The sequence below is a fragment of the Perognathus longimembris genome, chromosome 13 (assembly GCF_023159225.1).
Source record: "Perognathus longimembris pacificus isolate PPM17 chromosome 13, ASM2315922v1, whole genome shotgun sequence".
Classification (NCBI taxonomy): domain Eukaryota; kingdom Metazoa; phylum Chordata; class Mammalia; order Rodentia; family Heteromyidae; genus Perognathus; species Perognathus longimembris.
In genome coordinates, this window is record NC_063173.1 from 18127059 (window position 1) to 18147652 (window position 20594).

At 43.8% G+C, this 20594-nt stretch overlaps 1 protein-coding gene across 5 annotated transcripts in view; it reads right to left on the bottom strand.

Annotated features, from left to right (window-relative positions):
• Positions 1–8296: 8296 nt before the first annotated feature.
• The window catches only part of Irag1 (inositol 1,4,5-triphosphate receptor associated 1), a 102803-nt gene continuing 90505 nt past the window's right edge, over positions 8297–20594 (bottom strand). For all 5 annotated transcript variants that reach the window (XM_048359377.1, XM_048359380.1, XM_048359379.1 and 2 more), the window contains 4 exons: positions 20091–20155; positions 13749–13868; positions 12411–12545; positions 8297–9278 (listed from right to left, as the gene is read on the bottom strand). In XM_048359377.1, coding sequence (XP_048215334.1) covers positions 9035–9278; positions 12411–12545; positions 13749–13868; positions 20091–20155 — 564 coding nt within the window. In that variant the 3' untranslated portion in view covers positions 8297–9034. The remainder of the gene's footprint in view (positions 9279–12410; positions 12546–13748; positions 13869–20090; positions 20156–20594) is intronic.

Sequence of the window (20594 nt, forward strand, 5' to 3'; positions counted from 1 at the left end):
CAGGTAATCGTGGAGTTTTTCATTGTGAGCAGTGTTTTGAATAAATGTGGTGAGAATTTTTCTTTTTGGACTGAGGTTTGGCTTAAGGGGTACACCACCTATGCAGCAAGTATAAAGCTCTGAGTTCAAATCCCAGGATCACCAGTTTGTGTGAGTTTTCTCCAAAATGAATATCTTTCATAGGAATATCGTATGGATAATTGTTAGGAAATGGAGGACAAAGGAAGGAAGCAGACCTAGTCTATATAAACAGAATTGATCATAATGTTATATTTATATGCAGAAAATACCAGTACCAATAACCAAAGTTATATATCTATGCAGAAAATACCAATAATGAAAATGAATCTATTCTGTATAAGCACAAAGAACTAAGAGGCCAGGAAAAAAGCCCCTAACACTTTGCACTGCATGCCATATTACCTATGCAAGTATAAGTGTGGCTTCCATTGCCTCAAAAACACACATGAAGGGATGGGAATGTGGCTTAGCGGTAGAGTGCTTGCCTAGCATGAAGCCCTGGCTCTGATTCTCAGTACCACACACACACAGAAAAAGCCTGAAGTGGAGGTGTGACTTGAGTGCTAGCCTTGAGCAAAAAGAAGCTCAGGGACAGTGCTCAGGCTCTGAGTTCAAGCCCCAGGAATGGCAAAAAACAAAAAAAAACCCACATGATTATATACATTATTATAGGCTCATGCCTCTAGCCTTAGCTACTCAGGTAGCTGAGATCCAAGGATCAAAGTTTGAAGCCATCCAGAGAAGACAAATATCAAAGACTCTTATCTCCAGTTAACCAATAAACAGCTGGCAATGGAGGTGTGGCTTAAGTGTTAGAGCACCAGCCTTGAGTGATAAAGCTAAGGAAGAATGGGAGGCTCTGGGCTCAAGCCCCAGGGCCAGCACCAAAATACAAAAAAAGCACATGATTCTAATATTATAGTAGCAGACAGGGAGGCAAGATCTCGTCTTCATAATTGTTCTAATGCCTAGCACCATGCACAAATGGAAGCTAGGTTTCAAGAATTTGTTTTTATTTATTTATTTATTTATTTATTTATTTATTTATTTTTTGGCCAGTCCTAGGCCGTGAACTCAGGGCCTGAGCACTGTCCCTGGCTTCATTTTTGCTCAAGGCTAGCACTCTGCCACTTGAGCCACAGTGCCACTTCTGGCCATTTTCTGTATATGTGGTGCTGAGGAATTGAACCCAGGGCCTCATGTATACGAGGCAAGCACTCTTGCCACTAGGCCATATTCCCAGCCCCAAGAATTTGTTATTTTTTTTGAAAAGAAAAAGAAAGACGGAAGACAGCCTGAGAAAAATACACCATGGGTGGCAACTCATAGGAGAAATAGCTTAAGAGAAATGAGAAGACACTTGATTCTGCAAACAAATGTCCAGAAGGGATATCTGGATAAAGGGAGTCTACCTCATAATGTTGATGCTCAATAATCAGTTTCTGGAAGAGGAAACAATCCTTAAAATTTTTTGAAGTTCTGGGGTTTGGGAACATGGCCTCATGCTAGATAGGCAAACAATTTACCACTTGAACCATGCCTTATGCTGAACAATCTTCTTATTTTTATATATCCTCATTGAGAGATGTCTCCATTGGAATATGATTAAAAATTCTTTTTTGGGCTGTGCATATGGCCTAGTGGTAGAGTGCTTGCCTTGCATGCATGAAGCTCTGGGTTCGATTCCTCAGTACCATTTAAACAGAAAAAGCTGGAAATGGCACTGTGGCTCAAGTGGTAGAACTCTAGCCTTGAGCAAAAGGCAGGGACAGTGTTCAGGCCCCGAGTTCAAGCCCCAGGACTGGCAAAAAATATCATAAAAAATAAAATTATTTTTCATTTTTATTATTTATTTTAATAATTCTTAGTATTACTAGTGTATATTAATTGTACAAAAGGTCTTCATTTGTGACTATTTCCATATATGCATATACTTTGATCAAACTCGTATCCTCCATTACTCTTCCTTTAGAAATTCTAGATCGGAGCTCACCATCTGTCTTGTTACGTGGGGATGTTTAGGCCACATGGTACCCTGGTCAGCCATGACTAGGCTGTTTTCAAGCAGTAAGAGCTGAAGTGCAGAGCCATAAAGAAAATGTTGACAAAGAATGTTTTCCATTTTGAGAAAGGCCTGGGATACAGCACTTCTACCAGTAGTTCATTGGCTAGAATGTTCTCACATGTTCCAACCTGACCACAAAGAAGCTCTAATCATACCTAATAGTAAAAGGAGATACAATGTGGTGAACAGTGTAGACATTGCCACTGTTTATCCTTCTGGTCACGTGACATTAGGCTCATTGTTTCCCCTCCATGTGGAATACAGGGCTCTGTTCTCAGGGGAGGCCATCCACTATCCTATCCAGCTCAAAGTCCATTATTTCCGAGTTATACTCCGTCTTTTCCATCAGGTACAGCTGTGGCACTTTGTAGTCTGGTGGACGATGAGCTAGAAATGTTATATAAAATCCCCAAATAGAATGGCGAAGTAGATATAGAGGATCTCACTATAATTACCCATGTGTAAAGGGGAAGAATGAGAGTCACAGTGATTACCAGGCCCTAGTAGCTCCTGGAATCCCAGTAGTATTCATTCAGATTAAAAGCTTTATCTCTAGGGTGGCACTAGGTGGAGCCTAGCGGGAGAGTCTTAGATCCTTGGAGAGAGGACCTTCTTGTTTGATTCCATTAGTTGATTCCATCTTGTTGATTCCATTAGTTGTTCTTGTGAAGAGGGCTGCTACCCAAGAAACAAGCTTACCCTTGACTGTCTTCTTTCTGCTTCTTGGTTTGGCATGTGGTTGCTTACTCCAACACACAGTACTATCACTGCTTCTGATCTTTGCCTTGAGGTCTTTTCCAAAACTGAGTTCATGAAGGCACTATGTTCTTAAACCCCTACCACTGTTTTCAGATGGTCATGGTGGTTCACACCTGTAATGCCAGCACTGGAGAAGCAAAGTCGGGAAGACTAATGAGTTCAAGACCAGCTGGGATCCATGGAGAGATTCCACCCCCCCCCCATTTTTTAAACAAAATCAAGGGATAGGGATGTAACTCAGTGACAGAGCATTTGCCTAGAATGCCCAAGGCCTTGTGCTCAATTCTCAGCACCTCAAAAAGAGGCCTGTGCCAGGTGAAGTACTGGTTGATTATTAATTGGTTGATTGCCTGGTTGTACTAATACAACCATTTTTTCTTGCTGCATAACACATTAGTACAGATTTAAAGCTTTAGGGATTGGAGTGGGATATCTTTGGGAGGCAATTTTAAATAACATCCATTTTTTCATCTCTGGGAGAATACCTACATCCTTATTTTATCAGTTCTTTTTCTGTTTGAAGCTTTTTTTTTTTTTTAATGCCTGTTCGGGATTTAGAAGAAGCCAGGTGTTCTGATACTTTGATCTCTCAAATTTCTGAATACTCTATTTCTTTCATTTCTGCTTCTCAGTGGCTAATTCTTTTTCTTTTTTTTTTTGCCAGTCCTGGGGCTTGAACACAGGGCCTGAGCACTGTCCCTGAGCTTCTTTTTGCTCAAGGCTAACACTCTACCACTTGAGCCATAGCACCCCTTCCAGATTTTTCAGTTTATGTGATACTGAGAAATCGGACCCAGAGCTTCATGTATGCTAGGCAAGCACTCTACTGCTAAGCCACATTTCCAGCCCGCTCAGTGCTAATTCTTTCACACGTTTCTTAAAATATCTTATCAAAATCAACCAAAAGAAGTTCACATAGTCACCTTATTTCTTCCATTCACTCCTAAAGCCACAGGCTGCCCCTTGGAGGCCCCTCAAGTTATTGTGGGCAAGACTTCTTCCTAGTCTTTTTTATTCACAACGTGGTTCACTACTTTCTAGCTCCTGGTATTAGTTTTGGGCTGCTTAGCTGCTAAGCCACTTCCTCATATTTTGGAATCTTGTAACTAAAGCTCCTAATCTTAGGATCAAATAGCCATATTAGAGTAGCCCAGCTATTACAAATATTTCTGAATCTCGGTAGCTTTAACTGTCAAGGATCTTGGTTCTAGTTGGGTGCCAGTGGCTCATGCCTATAACCGTAGCTACTCAGGAGGCTGAGATCTGAGTAGCTAGGATCCAGAACCAGCTTGGATAGAAAAGTCTGTGAGAATCTTATCATCAATTAACTTCCCCCAAACCCAGAAATGGAGCCATGGCTCAACTGGTAGAGCAAAAGAAGCTCAGGGACAGCACCTAGGCAGGACTAGCAGGGGGAAAAAAAAAGGCAATCCTGGTTCAGGTTTCAGAGACCTCAACAGACTCCTCAGATTTTGGTAGGTAAAGAAGGAATTAAAAAGGGTACTGAGGCTGGGTGTGGTAGTTCATGCCTATGTAAGGGCTGACCTGAGAACCTGAGTAACTAAATATAAGTTTTAGTGTTAAAATTATAACAGCTTCTAAACCCTGGTGGTGACTCCATGCTAGAGGGCTGCACCCCCACCCATGAGACTAGTTTCTTGTAGTTTGACATTTAAAAATATAGGGAGCCCTTGTTCCCCTCTGTACCTGGGTAGCAACCATGGTAACGGACAGTAAAAAAAAAAAAAAAAAGATCATTGTTATAGACTATAGAAATAACCACAATAGTAGTAGAAATGCCATGGTAACTGTTGGGTTGGTTTACTTATGATTGAGTATTGTTTTAGCCCACTCAAGCTTGCTTAGTGGTAATAGGAAAACGTGGTAGCAATTGTTAAAATAAAGTTGGTACTAGGTCAGCCTAACCACAAAATTCTGCTTCTGTAAACGGCTTGCTTAACCCATTTGTGACTTGCTCTACCTCCTGCATTAACCCTCTGCACCAGTGCTACATGACCACCTGTTGTCAGTTCCTGATATTGAGGCCAGCTCCCATTATCAAAGCAAAATAGATAACTGAAAGGGTAGATAGCCAATAGAAATAGGACAAGACTTGCTTGCTAAATGCCATCCAATCAAGTATCTGCCAAGTTGGAAATGCCCTGCCCTTGTTGTAATCACAATAAAAAAACACAAAACCTTGCCTATCTGAGGGTCGGGGCTCTCAATCCAGATCCACTGCATCGGTGATGGTTGAGAGTCCAGGCACAAGCTTGTAATAAAGACACTTGTGCGTTTGCATCGGAATCGGCTCCTTGGTGGTCTTTGGGGACCCGAAATCTAGGCATAACAGCTATAATCATAGCTACTCTGGAGGCAGAGATACAGAGGATTGAGATTCAAGGCCAGCCTGGGCAAAAAGCATGTGAGACCCCATCTCAACCCATATAAAGCTAGGCATTATGTCATGCACCTATTACCCCAGCCTGGGAATAAAACATGAAAGAGGATCATGGTCTAGGCCAATCCAGTCATAAAACTGAAATCCTATTTAAAAAATAATGAAAGCAAAAATGGGTGGGGGCATTGTTCAAGCAGTAGAGAAACTGCCTGGAAAGCCTAAGGCCTTGAATTCAACCTCCAATACTGAAAAAGGAAAAAAAGGAAAAAGAAAATGCTGAGTATTGTGAGTGTGTTTTTAGGGAACTGGATGCAGAAATGCACATTCCCCTGCTTCAAGAAAGACCCAGAATTCAGGAGTGCTGTGAAAATAGGGTTTGGTAAAAACTTAATAGTCTATCATAACACAAAGCATTCTGTTTTAACCTCATAGACCTCATAGGACCTCATGGACCTCATAGGCCCAGGGAGGGGCAAGGGGTTAAGAAGGGTTGATCCAACACTTGTGAGGGAGTTCAGAGAACAGTGACCTGATGGCTGGAGCCTCTGCCTTGGTTCCAGAAACACTGATCTCCAAGGGCATCTCATTCAGGGTTGTGATGAGCTGTGGCTCACTCTACAGAATGAGGAGGCATTTGACTGCTGTCCAAAGTTTGGAAATGTATTTTTTTTATTTTCAAACTCAGGTATGTGACACTACAGTTCAATGCTGGCACACTTGTGTGAGGCTTAACATTAGGAACTGAGAACCAGTGATCCACAAATCCAGTCTCCCCCTCCCCATTCCTTCTGCCAGGCTGTACAAGGGAACAGTACACATGGTTTTGTGGCAGACAGAAAGTGAAGATCCTTTAGGTGACATCAACCAAGACACAAACAACACATCACTTTGCAACAGAAGACAGGTGACCAGCTTCCTGGGGCCAAACAGAAGTGTCATATTTCAGAGGCATTTTATTTCAGATCAATGTTGCTCTGGAACTACAAAATCTGCATCCCTTTCACAACTGCTTTGGCAGAGGCTGCAACTGCTTCAGGTTGCTGTTTCATTTCCAGGTAGACCAATGAGCACTTTTGCAGCTACTCCCTTGTAAAATGGCTACCTTATCCTTCTTTTTCTTTGACCTCCCTAACTCATAATGGAGTAGTATGAATGAGGCCTGTGCCTAATGTCTTCCTGCGGGCCTCCCCGCAGAGCTGCTTGGATTAGAAGCTCCTTCCATCTATTTGTCTCTGTCTTACTTAGGAACAGGGGTTGGAACTTGTGGACAATGGACCAGCTCAGCCTGGTCCACATTGAAGAAGGCTAAGATTGGACACTGGCTACCAGGAATCCTGACTCAGAGCCTCTCTCTCTCTCTCTCTCTCTCTCTCTCTCTCTCTCTCTCTCTCTCTCTCTCTCTCTCTCTCTGGGTCTCCATTCATAGCCTGCCTTTGGCTCTGAGGGGACTCATTAACTGAAGCTCCTTCTGTTGTATCTGGTCCCTGTGGAAGAAACCAGTTAAACAACCCACGTGTGCCCCTAAGTATCTCTGCCTTAACCTGTACCTCTTTACCTTAATGGCACATCCTTGGGCAGTTCTGGTGGGCTTCTCTCTCCATCATTTTCCAGCCATTGTAAAGGATGCCCACTTCAATAAACATGTTGTCCAGGAGGGTGCTATGTTCCTCTAAAGGGAGTGACTACATTGAACACAGTCCTTCAGCTGAGAAATGGTGGTGCTGCTAGTTGGGTTTTTATTTCTGCTCTCCCACAGAATAAAGAACTATTAGAACAAGCTGAGGACACAAGAAAGATGTGACTTCTCAAAGAAATGGTATTGGTGCTGGGAAACTCCATAAAAGGCCATCTGTCCCAGGCTTCTCTCCACCATCTTGAATGTTCTTGGTCCAACATTTGTTCATTTATTCTCATTTACTGACACCTTCCCAAGCTTCAGCCACCCTGTTAGGCACCTACCCAAGAGAGCAGTAAGATAGGGTTCTTGCCTTTGAGGAAAAATCCCCAGAGAGACAGATGCATAAATAAATTATGGTAATAGACTATAGGTAGAGGTCGATGATGAAACAAGTGCTTGAAAGCACAGAGGTGGTGACTCATTATGTTGGTTATGGTGGAAGTGGGGAAGAAAGTCACCAAAGTGTTTACACTTGGCCTTCAAAATTGGCCAGATGAAAAAAGACTGGCAGGAGAAAAACTCAGGAATGGAAGCTCAGAGCAGTGAGAGAGACGGTTTGGAGAGCTCAGAGATGGTTTGGGGTAGCTGAGGGCTAGTTGGGGGAGTGAGGCCAGCAGGGACTGCATGTGGCTAGAGGACCACTGGAGAAGGTGACACAGCAGAGACGGGGCCCCTGGAGTGAATATTAACTAGCTGTGTATGCTTGACAAATGGCTTGTTGTTTTGTGCCTCTGTTTCCTTACCTGAAAATGAGAAGAGTAGTATACATCTCTGAGGCTGTTTATTTTTTTCTTGATGACTAAATGAAGGCTTACATGATACTGAGACAGTGCTTGACTCATAGTAAGTTCTATGCATGTTGGCAACAAAAGCAAACCCTATCAGAACAAAACCAAAAGCAACCACAACAGAAACCAGAAGTGCCTAAACTGATAAAGATTAAGTGAAGACAAGGCTGAAAAGAAGGAAGGGAGATGACAAATTGGAGAGAAGATGTGCTCCTTCAGGTTTATGCTCAGCAGGGGGAACCCTTTGAAGCATCCACTTAGGTTGGAAATCTCGAGTGAACAGCAGTCCAAAGGTGTGCCTTCCCCTTTCACGTAGACACACACAGAATGAGAAAAAGCCGAGGGCACACCATTTCTTTTCACTTACCCAAGAGGAAGGCTAACTGTACAGAATCGCTTTTGAAGTGAAGAAATACATAGAAAACAGAAGGTGCTGTACAGCAGCTTGGAACTGGCATCGAAATAGGCCATGAGTTTTCAGTGTCAAACTTCAGTCCATGTGGAGAGCGCACAGTACAGGCGTCCCATGGCTGCCTGTGGGGATGCTGGGGGAAAAGGGGTCCTCAGAGGCCCCGACAGCTGCCCCACATCTAGTGAAATCTGAGGATCGGCTTGACAAGCATCTTATTGCTCCAGAGCACATACCCCAGAGGACATTTCCAGAGGGTTGTTGGCTTTGTGCACATGTGTGTTGTGTGTATTTTGAATGTGTATAGATGCATAGATATGAATTCACATCTTCCTGTTTCATTTCGAGCACTGAGCTACATTCAGCCTATGTAGTATATGTTTCTGAGACACTTTCTACTCTGTGAAAAGAAACTGTGCTTCCAAATGGGAGAAGGGGAGGCTGAAGGATAACTATGGAAAATGAGATGGGAAGCCAGAAGATATTCCCATTCCAGGTGTGATCTTTAGGGTCAGCATTAGCTGTCAAGCACACATCTTCCCGTTAGCCACTGCGAGGAGGAAAAAACAAACTGTGAGCATCTCACTGTCCCCCTAGTGAAGACGGACTGGTTCCCACACACACCATCTGAGCTAGGGGCAGGGGAGTTCCTCGGTCAAAATCATGTCTTCATCCACCAGATGCACTCCCAGGGCAGGTGTGTCGATCTTCCAAGAACATCTAGTTACGGTGTACGAGTAGCTCACACTATAGCTACTCCAAAAATAGGTGTTGAGTGTGAAAAAACAAATCCCTCCTCATTCCATGAAGAGATGGGTGGCAGCATGTCCACATCTGGACGTGACACACTATACTTGGGGACAGGGTGGTGGGCTGAATCCACTGAAGCAGGATTTGATGAGAATCAGGCTTTCTACTGTTCTGTAGGCTGCTCGTGCTGGAGTCCTGAGCTCCACCAGGAGTCTCTCTGGGCTGCCGAGCAGGTGGATCTTCCAAGGGGCCCATCAGCCTGCTCCACACAAGAGTTATAGGACTTGTAGAGCCCCAGCACGATTGTTAAGACCAGCACCACTGCCGCCATCATCCAGACCACTTGCCAGTGCCGACACAATTTGGGATACATGAGTTGTAAGAAATGGACCAGTTCTTCAAGTTTACTGTCAATGATAAAAATAAGTTGAGGGTTTAACATAATGAATACATACTATCACGCCCACAGCCATGCTCCTCTGTTGGAGGATATCTTCTATGCTGTCTATAGCAGAGGGGTTTTCAGTAGAGCTGTCCATAGACTGTATCAGCAGCAATTACTGAAAATACCCTAGGTCTTCCAAATGAGAAGCAACAAAGCTTTGGTCTGGGAATCTATACTTAGATTTTCCTACGCAATTTTTGATGTATTGATCCATGGCTACTGGTCTATAATACTCTGAATTCTTTGATCGTTTACTGATTCATACCTGCCCTCACCTCATAATCAATGATTACTCATACTGTACTTTACAAACCTGAGGGTATGTGGTTAGCTGGTCCATGCACCCATTAGCATTGTTTAGCTGATTTGGTAATCCTGCATTTAGTGTATTAGTCCCTGACTTTATTTCTTCTTCAGTGCTGAGATGTGTAATTTGTTGCTCTCAGTTCCATCTTTGTGGCCAGAGTGGAAGAATTGTACTAAACAATCAGAGTCAGCTTGATTTCCAGTGATAAAGGGCAAAGGCTCAAACCAACCTCAAGAGTCACTTCAAACTACCCCCAAAGGCCACCAGAAAATGAGTAGCTTCTAGAAACTTCTAGTTCATATGTTTTAGCAACTTCTTTATATTCATTCTCTAATTTCTTCCTCTTCTTTTACTCTCTCCCTTTCTTCCCTTTATCTTTCTTTTGTACCTCTCCCCCTCCTCTTCTTTTCTTTATACAGGGTCTTGCTATGTAGCTCAGGCTGGCCTAAAACTTGCAGTACTCTATCTCAGCCTTCTAAGTGCTGCTACTATACCCAGAAATTCCTCCACTTTGCTCACTTTCCCTTTTGCTTCTTCACCAACTACCTTTCAACCTTTGGTGGCCTAGTGAAGAGACATTTGGTCAGGGATCCATTTTACAGCTCACTGGAGAATTCTTGTCTATTTTTAAACCTTTTTTTTTTTTTTTGAGAAATGAGAATACTGAGGATCACCAAACCAAAGAGATGACGAAAGTGAAGCTCACACAGACCCTGAGGTGCAAACAGACATTTGCAGTATTCTGGTCAGTTGGTGAAAAGTAGGTCCTTCTCATACAAAGCTAGTAAAAAGTGGATGAGTTCCCATGGCCTGATAATCTCTAAAAATAGTCTCCTGAGGAAGGGACCAGAGGCTCCGTATACTTACCTCAGATGGTAAAGCTAAGTAAAGGAAACAGCAATAAGTTTCTTACCAATACGAGAATGCATCAGGTCATTTCAGGTACAATTAAGCAAAGCCAAAAAGTGAGCACATTAGCTGGTGTGAAGATCATTGGTTATCTTCACAACTATTGGGAAAAGAGAGACTGGAAATGCAAGCTTATTTTCTCCCAGACCTGTTTAGATTCTATGCATTCTATTCAAATATAGTTCAATGCCCAAGTGGAGTCATTCTTTGGAGCTGTATTTCCATGCTCCAAAACAGGTTGCTAGAGCAGGAAGAATTACACTGTAATCCCACTCTTAATAGATTACCAACAATGGGGTCAAGATCAGCTTTGTGATTCTTGTCTGGTCACCCACTTCAAGTCTATAGGAGAGATTAGAAGCAGAATTGCTATTTTTCTGTTCTCTGTGCCAGGTAATATACTTGGCAATGGCCAAATATAGTATGACTTTTGTTTTCTGAGAGTTACTGGAAAAAGGCACCAGCCTAACTATCATTTTAACTTTGTAGGACAGATTTGAACAGGTGGTGAAAAAAAACACAAAAGCTTTATGTCACAGCTAATGTATTTCACTCCTTCAGTGACTATGTAAATGCTAGAAGATTTTACTTTCTGTTTTATTATTACTAAGATGGGTTGACTCACCCAGTGTTCCTTTTAAATGATTCTCTAGAGATCAATATTTATACCAAATTACACCATTACATATAACAGAGTAGAAATTCAGACAAAAAGACCTTAGTGTTTGATACTGAAGCTCTTAAATAAGGCACTGGCTTCTGAGTTTGGTTAAATGTTTTAAAGATACACTAAGTAGAACATGGAACTTTTAATAATTTCATACCTGTCTTGTTACTGAGGTGCCAAAATTGCATGGGGGCATCAGGTTTGAGGACAGATGCCTGCAGGCAACTCTGAGTCTAAGGGACTCAGGGATAGAAAATCATTGCCTAGTATTGAAGATGACAAACTCCAGTCCTTGTTGGATTTCAGGTAATCATGACTGGGAAGTTTATACCAGCAATACCAACCCCTAGGAAGATGGTGGCACCATACAGCTGGTCCTGGAAAGGTGAAGTGACAGCCTAGGGCTGAAGGCTGAGGATTCTATGAGGGTCTTGCTCCTGCCTGGTATCCATCACTCTTGGAACGCATACATTCTCAAAATCAAAGGTTAGGTCTGACCAGGAGTAGAGGCTGGGAGACTGAACGAGGCCTCACAGGATCAGCAGGACAGAGGGTACTCTCAGAGATCGATGCGATGGTCAGACACTGTCAAATGCTGACCACCAGCTGGACAGAAAGGGACCCAGACAAGGCCATTGGCTTTCCCCGGAGTTTCATGCAAGTGTAAGGAGCTGCCAACTGCCTAAGATCAAATTAGCTAGATAAGGCCTGTGCTTTGTAAACCACACTGTTTATATTCCATGTACTCTCTCTGTTGTTTATTTCTCTTTTGTTCTTTCTGTGTTTGGAAGCATTAGAAGTTCTGGCTTATTTTAGCTGTATTTAAAGTGATAAAGGGAGAGCTTTTGTCCAGGTTTGGGCTTGATGACATTCAAGGGGGAGATGTAGTGTTGTGGCCTGAAAAATAAGAGCAGATGACCCCTAAGAGAGAGGTGGAACCTAAGGAGAACAGGATGCCAATGCTTGGAGAAAGGATTACGCTTGTTACATTTGACTTTCTTCCATTAGAAGAGGTGGCATGCCAGCATAAGCTTCTTCACCCTCCACTCCCCCCCACCAGCATCCCTGTTGGTTTCTGTTGACTCCATACTTGGGCCCCAGACTCATTGCTGTACTTGACTGGCCAATCCAGAGATTTTGTGCAAGTCAACAATTAAGTGAATTGTAAATCATTTCAGCAACGGCATAGTCTCCAATTGCGGGCTTCCCACCTGCTTCTCTGCTCCTTTTCCTCATCCTCAGTTTCTTCAATCTCCTCAGGTTCCTCAAGAGTCTCACTCTTCTGTTCGTCCTCCTCTTCTTTCAGGTCTTGAAGTTCTTTGGTCTTCTTTAGACCTTCCTGGTATCTGGAGAGCAAAAAGGAGCAACTGAGTCTGGGAGGGCCAGCCATGAAACATCCTTTCCTGAGTCCATGGGGGAGAGGACTGGAGCGAGCATCTCCAATGATCCGCACTTCCTGTGGTTCCACACAACAGGAAAAAGCTGGGAAGCTCCACTGAACCCCAACATGGTTTATGTCAGTACAATTTCCCCTCATTCCTCAGTCATCCTTCCTGTTTATGTGACAATGTGACAAACTGACAGGGGGAAAAATGTGGGATAGGGTCTCCTGCTTAGGTTCTTGTCCAACAGAACATTCCATAGAGATAAGACCGCATCTCCTCTCTGCACAATCTTGGAACTTAACCTTTGCAGCTGTACACCAGCCCCTGTGTCAGAGGGCACTGGAATGTTTTTCAGACCTGTCAGGGCTTGACCTAGAGAGGTATTTGGTAAATGTTCACAAAGCTAGTGCAGGAGTTTGCCCCCCCACTTTCCGGGGGCAGATGACAATTGTGAATGTAAAGACAGGCTTTCCTGGAATTTTCTGCTGTCCTTTTCCCCAGGGCTAAGCCCTTCCCTGAACATAAGCTGTTCACTGCTCAACAGCTGTCTTTAGCTCCAGCAGTTTGACTTGGGCAATCCCACCAGTGTGTGTGAGGAGCTGCTCCATGCCACATTGAAGGTGATTTTCCACCTAGAGGTCTGTGCTCCAGCCCTGATCTATGCTGTTACCCAGTGACCAATAGCTGGTCCTAGGGGCTACTGAAGCTCATTTAGAAAAGGGCATGGGTAAGTGGAGGACTCCAGTTTATAGAAGTAAGGGATGGCCAGGGACCTTCTAGGCAGCAGAGATGCAGCTGCCCCTAAGCATGGTTGGCAGCAACATGCCCACTATGCACAGGTGTCAGAAAGTCTCAGGCACCACCAAGAGGAACCTACCCTGGGCCCCTGATTTCCAGACCATTCTGGGCAGTGGCATTCTCGTGGCTTTGAGCCTAAAAAGAGAGTAGTCTAGTTATTGTCCAACCACACCCTCTGACCCTGCTTCCTTCTTTCTTTCCTGTGGAACAGTCTCAGTCTTTCCTATGGAGTTCCTTCCAGGCCAAGCAAGCTCTGGAGGCCACTGGTTGCTTCCTCCCTAATGCCTCTAAGAAACAGGAGAGGCCGTGGGAAGGTACTGTCTGAGACCTGCCAGGTGCCCTTGGTGTGGCTCAAGTCTGACTCACCCCTTGTTGTAGGCCTCTTCCTCCATCCTGGCCTTGGTCTCCTGGCTTATCTCCTCCAGGCAGCTCAGCGGTGGCACAGGGGCTGTGGCTTCACAATCTGCCTCCCCATTTGTCTTTCCACTAGTAAGAAGAAGGAAGTACAGGGTGTCATTTCAGAGAAAGGTTGGCTGTCTGCAAACAGAGCCATGCCTCTGGCCTGATTTCTGATTCTAAGCAAATTCAGATTAAAAAAAATATTTCTACCCTGAGACAAGATTTTATAAAGGCTATCTGTGAATCCTCCCTGGAAAGAAAATACCATATTAATTCTCCCCCACCCCTGCCCATTCTCCTCATGCTCCCAAATCCACCTTCATTCCTATTCACAAACGGACAGACAAGTATCAGGAATTTTCCAGGACCAAGATGAGGAAAACACAGGCAGGACAAAATGTTCTGGGTTATTCCTTACCTGTAGTCTGTCCATCTTGAGCCTCATGACTCCTGTCATACTTTCAAATGTTTACTGAGTATAATAAAGACATAGGCATATTGTAATGTGGAATTTAAAAAGGGAAGATAAGCAAATGGTTTTTGCCAAAGTGGAGCTTAGAAGAGAAACTCCCCACCCGTTCCCCAAGAAAAACAAAGAGAAGAAAAAAATACAATTAATTATAGAAATTATAACATTTATGAAAGAAATCTTGCAGTGACAAGAAATAACAAGAAGAGAATATAGTTAATGTAAATGGCCAGAAAAGGCCTCTATGAGGTGCTGAAATTGAGGCTCATGCCTGAAACATGAGATTCAGCTCGCAGTATCCATGGCTCTCAAAGGTCATCTCAGACAGGGGATGAAGGATGTGTAAGGACTTGGAGACACAAAAGTGCTGGGAAACCTGAGAAGCTGAAAAGGGTGAGTCTGGCAGAGGTTATGGTTTAGACAGGGTACATCTATCTTTGGGAAGGGTAAGTGTAAGGAGATATACATTTGGTGTTGTCAGATACACAAGAAGTTCAAAACTATAGTAATAGACAAGATCACCTAGGGAGACAGTGTGAGAAAAGATGAGAAGGCCCAAGAGGAAGCCCCAGGTAGCTCTGCACTCAACTGGGAAGGAGCAGGACGAAAAGCTCTCAGAGATGGAGTAGCAGCTGGAAGGGTAGAGGGAAGCCAGGAGAGAGTGAAGCTTTGGGAACCAGGAGGGAAATGAGTTGGGAAGCTTCTCATTGTCTTCCGAGTCCAATGGGACAGACAAGGTGACTATTAGACTTGAGAATGGAGACATCACAAGGAACCCTGAGGTAATGCTTAGAGACAAGGAGAGTTGAAAAGCCTTGATAAAGAAGGGGAAATGACAAAGATGGAGACACAGGCAGTCATTTGCCTCTGAAGGGGAATGAAGGGGCATATCAGAGCCCTCACTCAGCTGAAGCAGTGGGTCAGAGGATGAAATCACATTTGGACATAGAAATGATCTGGCAGAGGGAATAAAAGGTATGGCTAAAGAAACCAAGACCTTAGAAAGGCTGAGGAACTGCTCCTTGGCTATAACCAGGAGCAGAAAGGGAAGACAGTGGCTAGGGATTGGTAAAGGAGGAGGAGACGTAGGCCCTGTCACTGAAATGTTCTCTGTGGAAGGTAAGGTCATCTGTTGAGAGGTAGGTGATCCTAGGAAGCTTGAGGAAGGATGAGTACAGTGCAGGAAAATAAATATACTAGAAAATTCTAGTAGCAAGGCTGGGCATGCTGGGGCCCTCTGGGGGGTATGGATGGATCCCAAGTTCAAAGGAAGTATCCTGATGGCCATGGGGAAGATGCCTTCCCTAGAGATCTTGAAGCTCACCAGGGTATCCAGAATCCCACAGGGAGTAACGGGGCATGGAGGAGACCTCCAACAAAGCCACATGGTGAGCAGAGCCTTCTAGCCCAGGTGCTGAGACCTCACAGTTGCCCTCTGTCCCTGACCTCTTGGGCAAAGCTTGGGAGTGAGCCTTCACTCTGTTCTCCATTCTTGGCATAGGTGTTCTATTTCTTCGTTTTCACTCAGACCTTGAAAATTTACATTTCATCAGGCTGGAAGCCAAAACCCATTGTGAACAAGAAAGATAACACTCTAAAAATACCGGCTATTCATAACATTTCTCCCTTTGCAAGTTACATTACCCACTCCCTTCCATGTGACCTTTACCTAATGGGCAGTTTCCTATTTGTCCAAATGATTGGAGCAAGAGAAGAAAAACATAGCCACAGCCAAGGTTGGGGAGAGTAACTCCTTCATGAAACACATTTGGATAGTAGAAATGAACTACTAATATTACACTTCTGAATTGTTTTATTTACAGCTGTTGACCTTAGGGGCTTAATGTTAAACATGCATGAAGGAGGACAATATATTGTAGAGGGGAAAAAATGCTTGTGGTAAACCTAGGTTCCAATCCTAGCTTCAACACATGCAAATTACCTAATGCTCTTAAAGTTCTGGTTCTTATACTGCAAAATAAGAATAGTTATATGGACTTGGAAAAATTAATCTGCCTTCAACTTCATGTAAAGATTCAACTTCCAAGCCACATTGGGCCCATCCTTTTAATAGATCTTTGCCTGGGTCTCGAGCGGTGTGCAGAGCCCAAAGAACATGTTGAGTGAAGGAAGTCATTCCCACCAGCAGGCCAATGATGCTGCCTTTCTTCTGCAGACCGCTGACCAGAGTGAGATGGGTGGACCTTTATTTAATGTTTGTGACTTGAGCACCTGGGGAAGTAAAGTTTGTGAGATATTGTCTCAACCAGTAAAAGACTGGGTGTACCTGGCATGTGCCTGTCATCACTTCTACATAGGCTGTGTAACCAGGAGATCACACGCCAGGCTGGTCTTAGCCTAATGCGAGACCCTATTTGAAAACTGACTACAGTTTAAAGGGCTGGGATGTGGCTCTTGTGGAACATAGCAAGGGCAAGGACCTGAGTTTAAAACCCCAATACTTCCAAAGGAAAAAAATATAGTCTACCTACCTCATGGAATTATTACAAGGATTCGATAAGGCTTATAATGTTCAGTAATTAGTAAGGTACTTGGCATATAGTGAGTGCTTAATAAATTGTAACAGTAATTATTGTCATCATTCCTTGACAATTCCATACTTTTATTTTTTTTTACTAAAAGCCTTACATGCTATTAGCCTCTTGTTTACTAGTTTATCATACAAACTTAGGTTTTACTTTAAAAGTAAGTCCCTAGGGGAAACCATTTTTTCAGCCATCCTTTTCCTCATTGTGTACCTAGTCCATGTTTAGTCCTTATTTTCTTTTTTTAATTTAAAAAAATTTATTTATTGTCAAAGAGATGTACATAGGGGTTACAGATTCATATGTAAGGCAGTGAGTACATTTCTTATCAAACTTGTTACCGCCTCCCTCATTTTTCTCTCTCCTCCTCTCTCCATTTCCCTCCCCCTTATGAGTTGTACAGTTGGATTATGGCATATCGTTTTGTTAGTATTGCTGTTGCATTGGTTCACCTTTTACCCTTTGTGTCCCCTTCCCTTCTCTAGTTCCAATAAACATATATACAATACCCAGGGTACAGAAATAAGTAACAGTGACATCAAAGGTAAAACCCTGGGGATAAAAGACAAAAGAAAATGGCATACTTTCTCATGGTAGTACTCATTTTCTTGTGTGTGTTCCCTTAGCAACCTGTACTTACAGTACCATTTATCACACTGTACAATAAGACTGCTTCCTGTCTTTCCCACTAGAATACAGCTCCTTCAGAGTACTGCATGTTCCTGGATCTTAGTGAATAATTGTCAAAAGAATGGAAGAATAAAAGACTATGTATCATTCTTTTTATAAGTAGAACTGCCTTTGAGCTTTGCTCTGTCTTAAGCTTCAAGGTAACTTTGGGCATCTCTCTTTACCTATATGCTTCTTTAAGTCTCCAGTTCCTATACTCTTGCTTGTGAAGAGCAATTTCTTACAAAGTGACCTATGAGAGCAAGGTTCAGCATTCTCTAATAAATCATTTTCTAGTGAACCAACCACAGGCTGTTTGATCTTCTGTCACAATCATTGCCATTCCCTGCTTAGTTACTGAACACCTAGGAAATGTAGAGTTGTTTTTAACAGGAAGTTTAATGCATCAATTGAAAACACAGTGTCAGTAGACATTGTTTAGTAATGCAGTTTAATAAGATTGTAATGCATTTTCTTCAATAATATGAATAGGGTAGTTGGAATTCATTAACTGTGAACATACATGTTGCTTTTCAGGCTGTTTCTTATTGTTAGCTGCTTGGCAATCTATTAAATATTTCTAGTTTCAAGACTTCAGATGGAAATCACTTCATACCTTTTGGAAATCCAGAGGGAGAAGCATTATGAGTCCCAGTCTCCTCCTTGGAGTCCTTGCCAGCCTTTTTTCAGTCATGCTTATTGATTTTATTCCCAACAGACGCGTGAGTCTCAGCACCCACGGCTGATGGCGATTTCTGGTGAAGTATAGGAAGCAGCATCACACGCCCTCCTGGGAGCCTTTGCTCTGACTAGCTTTGATGCTCACTCTGATATTTCCTCTCCTGATGCTAAACCCATGGAAAGTTAATGTCACCAGTGATTCTCATCCATTGACATTCTAGGTTTGTGGATCTGCTTGCAGCCCCCAACTTTGCACCCTACTCCTACTAAGCACATGTTCTTGTCCACTGGCTTGGACAGCAGCTTACAGATGGTGGAACATTCGTTTTATAGATTCAGGCCCTGCCCTATCATGATTAGACTCTGCTGGGTAGGGTGGGATCTAGATCAGCAGTGACTGGCTTCCGGGAGACCCTCTGAAATGGGGGGGGGGGGTGAGAAGGAAAGGTTTAGGGAGCTCCTCATTCAGTGCATATGTGACCATTTCTAGAAAGATTCTGAGAGCATGGAGTAGGCACCATGGCTGACAATTTCCCTGTGATCAAGAAAAGGGATGAAGGGGGAAGACACCTCACCTAATGAAGGACCTGTGAGTTTGTAACAATCAAGTGAAGTGGCAAAGGGGTTAACCCCCCTGAGGTGTTAGTGGCAAAGGTTCTCAGGAGGGAGTGTGAAGCTGCTTCCTACACCTGACCAGAAATCACCATCAGCCGTGTGGGCTGAGACTCATTCATCTGTTGGGAATAAAACCAAATATGCATGACTGCAAAAGGGTAGGGAGGACTCCAAAGAGGAGACTGGGGACTGAGTGAGAAGTGAGAGGCTGCAACATGGGGACAGGTGAGGAGCGCAGGCTGAGTGGGGGAGCTGGGAGCCTGGGAGCTAGCCTGCATTGGCAGGGCACACACATTTCCCGTTTGGTTAAGCAAAATGCTTCTAACAGCAATGGAAAACGAAGGGCTAAAGTTGTCTGAAGGCAAGGAAGAAGGAAGACGAAGGTGTCTGTTCCACCAAGGGAGGAAAGACACAAGGGGCAAGTTCTGAGAGGTAGCAGCTGTGATCCAGATGTTTCTCAACAAGCCAATGAAAGAATTTCAAAAGTAAGTTACAAATTCCTCTGAGAACATAGAAACAGCCTGTCTCCTCTGGCTAGAGATGAAAAGACCTTCCAGTTGCATAGATAACTAGAAAAGTCAGACAAAAGTCACGCGAAACAGATCCTATCGGCTCCTGTCCCAACACTCATCTTCTTCTCTACTGCTTAACCCCACACTCCTCCCCCCAGGAATTTAGTCTTCTTCGTGGACTTTCTGTGTTTCAGAGAAAGCTGACCATCTCCCCAACTTCATGGGCAGTTTAAGCCCATAACCATGAGCCCATTCACCACAACTGGGAATGGTTTAGAAAGGGACCTTCTTCTCAGTTTGCCAAAAAGCTAAAAGAGAAGACTGTGAAAGTTTTCTGGGTTCACGCCTAGGAAGAAAAAGAGGAGGAATCAGTGCCCATCTTCCTCTAGAGATTGTCCTGTCTGCGATCCCTGGAAATAGTAATCATTTTCCGTAAACCTATTGATGAATTCAACACAGAAAGTGGCTAGGGGCCAGGGAACTGCAGAGAATGAGCTAGAGCCATGCTGTCCACACTAGAGAGGTCCTACCCCTGTATTTATTATCTAAGCCCTGTTGAAATAGTGGGGCTTTCTTGTTTTGGTAACAACCAGAGAAGGCTCTGTCTCTCCCGGACCCTACTTCTATTGGATGCACTTGACTTCAGCTGTCGCATCTTCCTGGGTTGAGCATTCTGCAAAGTGGATCTGGGATCTTTGTGGACCTCAGACCTCCTTTTCTCTCCAGTGCATTTTGGAATTGAGGATGGGAGGAGAGATGAGTTGGGGAAAGGTTGCTTAGGGGTTCCCAACATTAAGAGGAAACTCAATGGACTTACTTTTCCAAAAGTGCAGGCAGTGCTGGAGTGACAGGTAGGTTTCCTTTGCCATTGGGTGCTTCTGACTGGATAAGAAAATAAGAGATAGAAGGGAAGATGAGAAGCAAAGGAAGGCAAGGCCGTGAGAACGTTGGCGATGCTTCCCTTTCCCTCCCTTCCCTCTGCACTCTCTCATCTCTTCTCCTTCCCACTCTGCTTCAGAGTCCACGTGTGTATCCTTTTCTCAGGCTTTCCCTGCGCTCCTGTCTTCAGTGTTATATCCCTCAGGCACCTGCAACGGGCGCTTTCTTTCTCTTCTATATTTACATGACTGGAGAGCAGAGTTTACATGTGCAGCTCTCATTCTGGAGGGCAGCCATCAGTTTTTGTCTGTTCCATTTCTTTTTTTTTTTTTTTGGCCAGTCCTGGGCCTTGGACTCAGGGCCTGAGCACTGTCCCTGGCTTCTTCCCACTCAAGGCTAGCACTCTGCCACTTGAGCCACAGCGCCACTTCTGGCCGTTTTC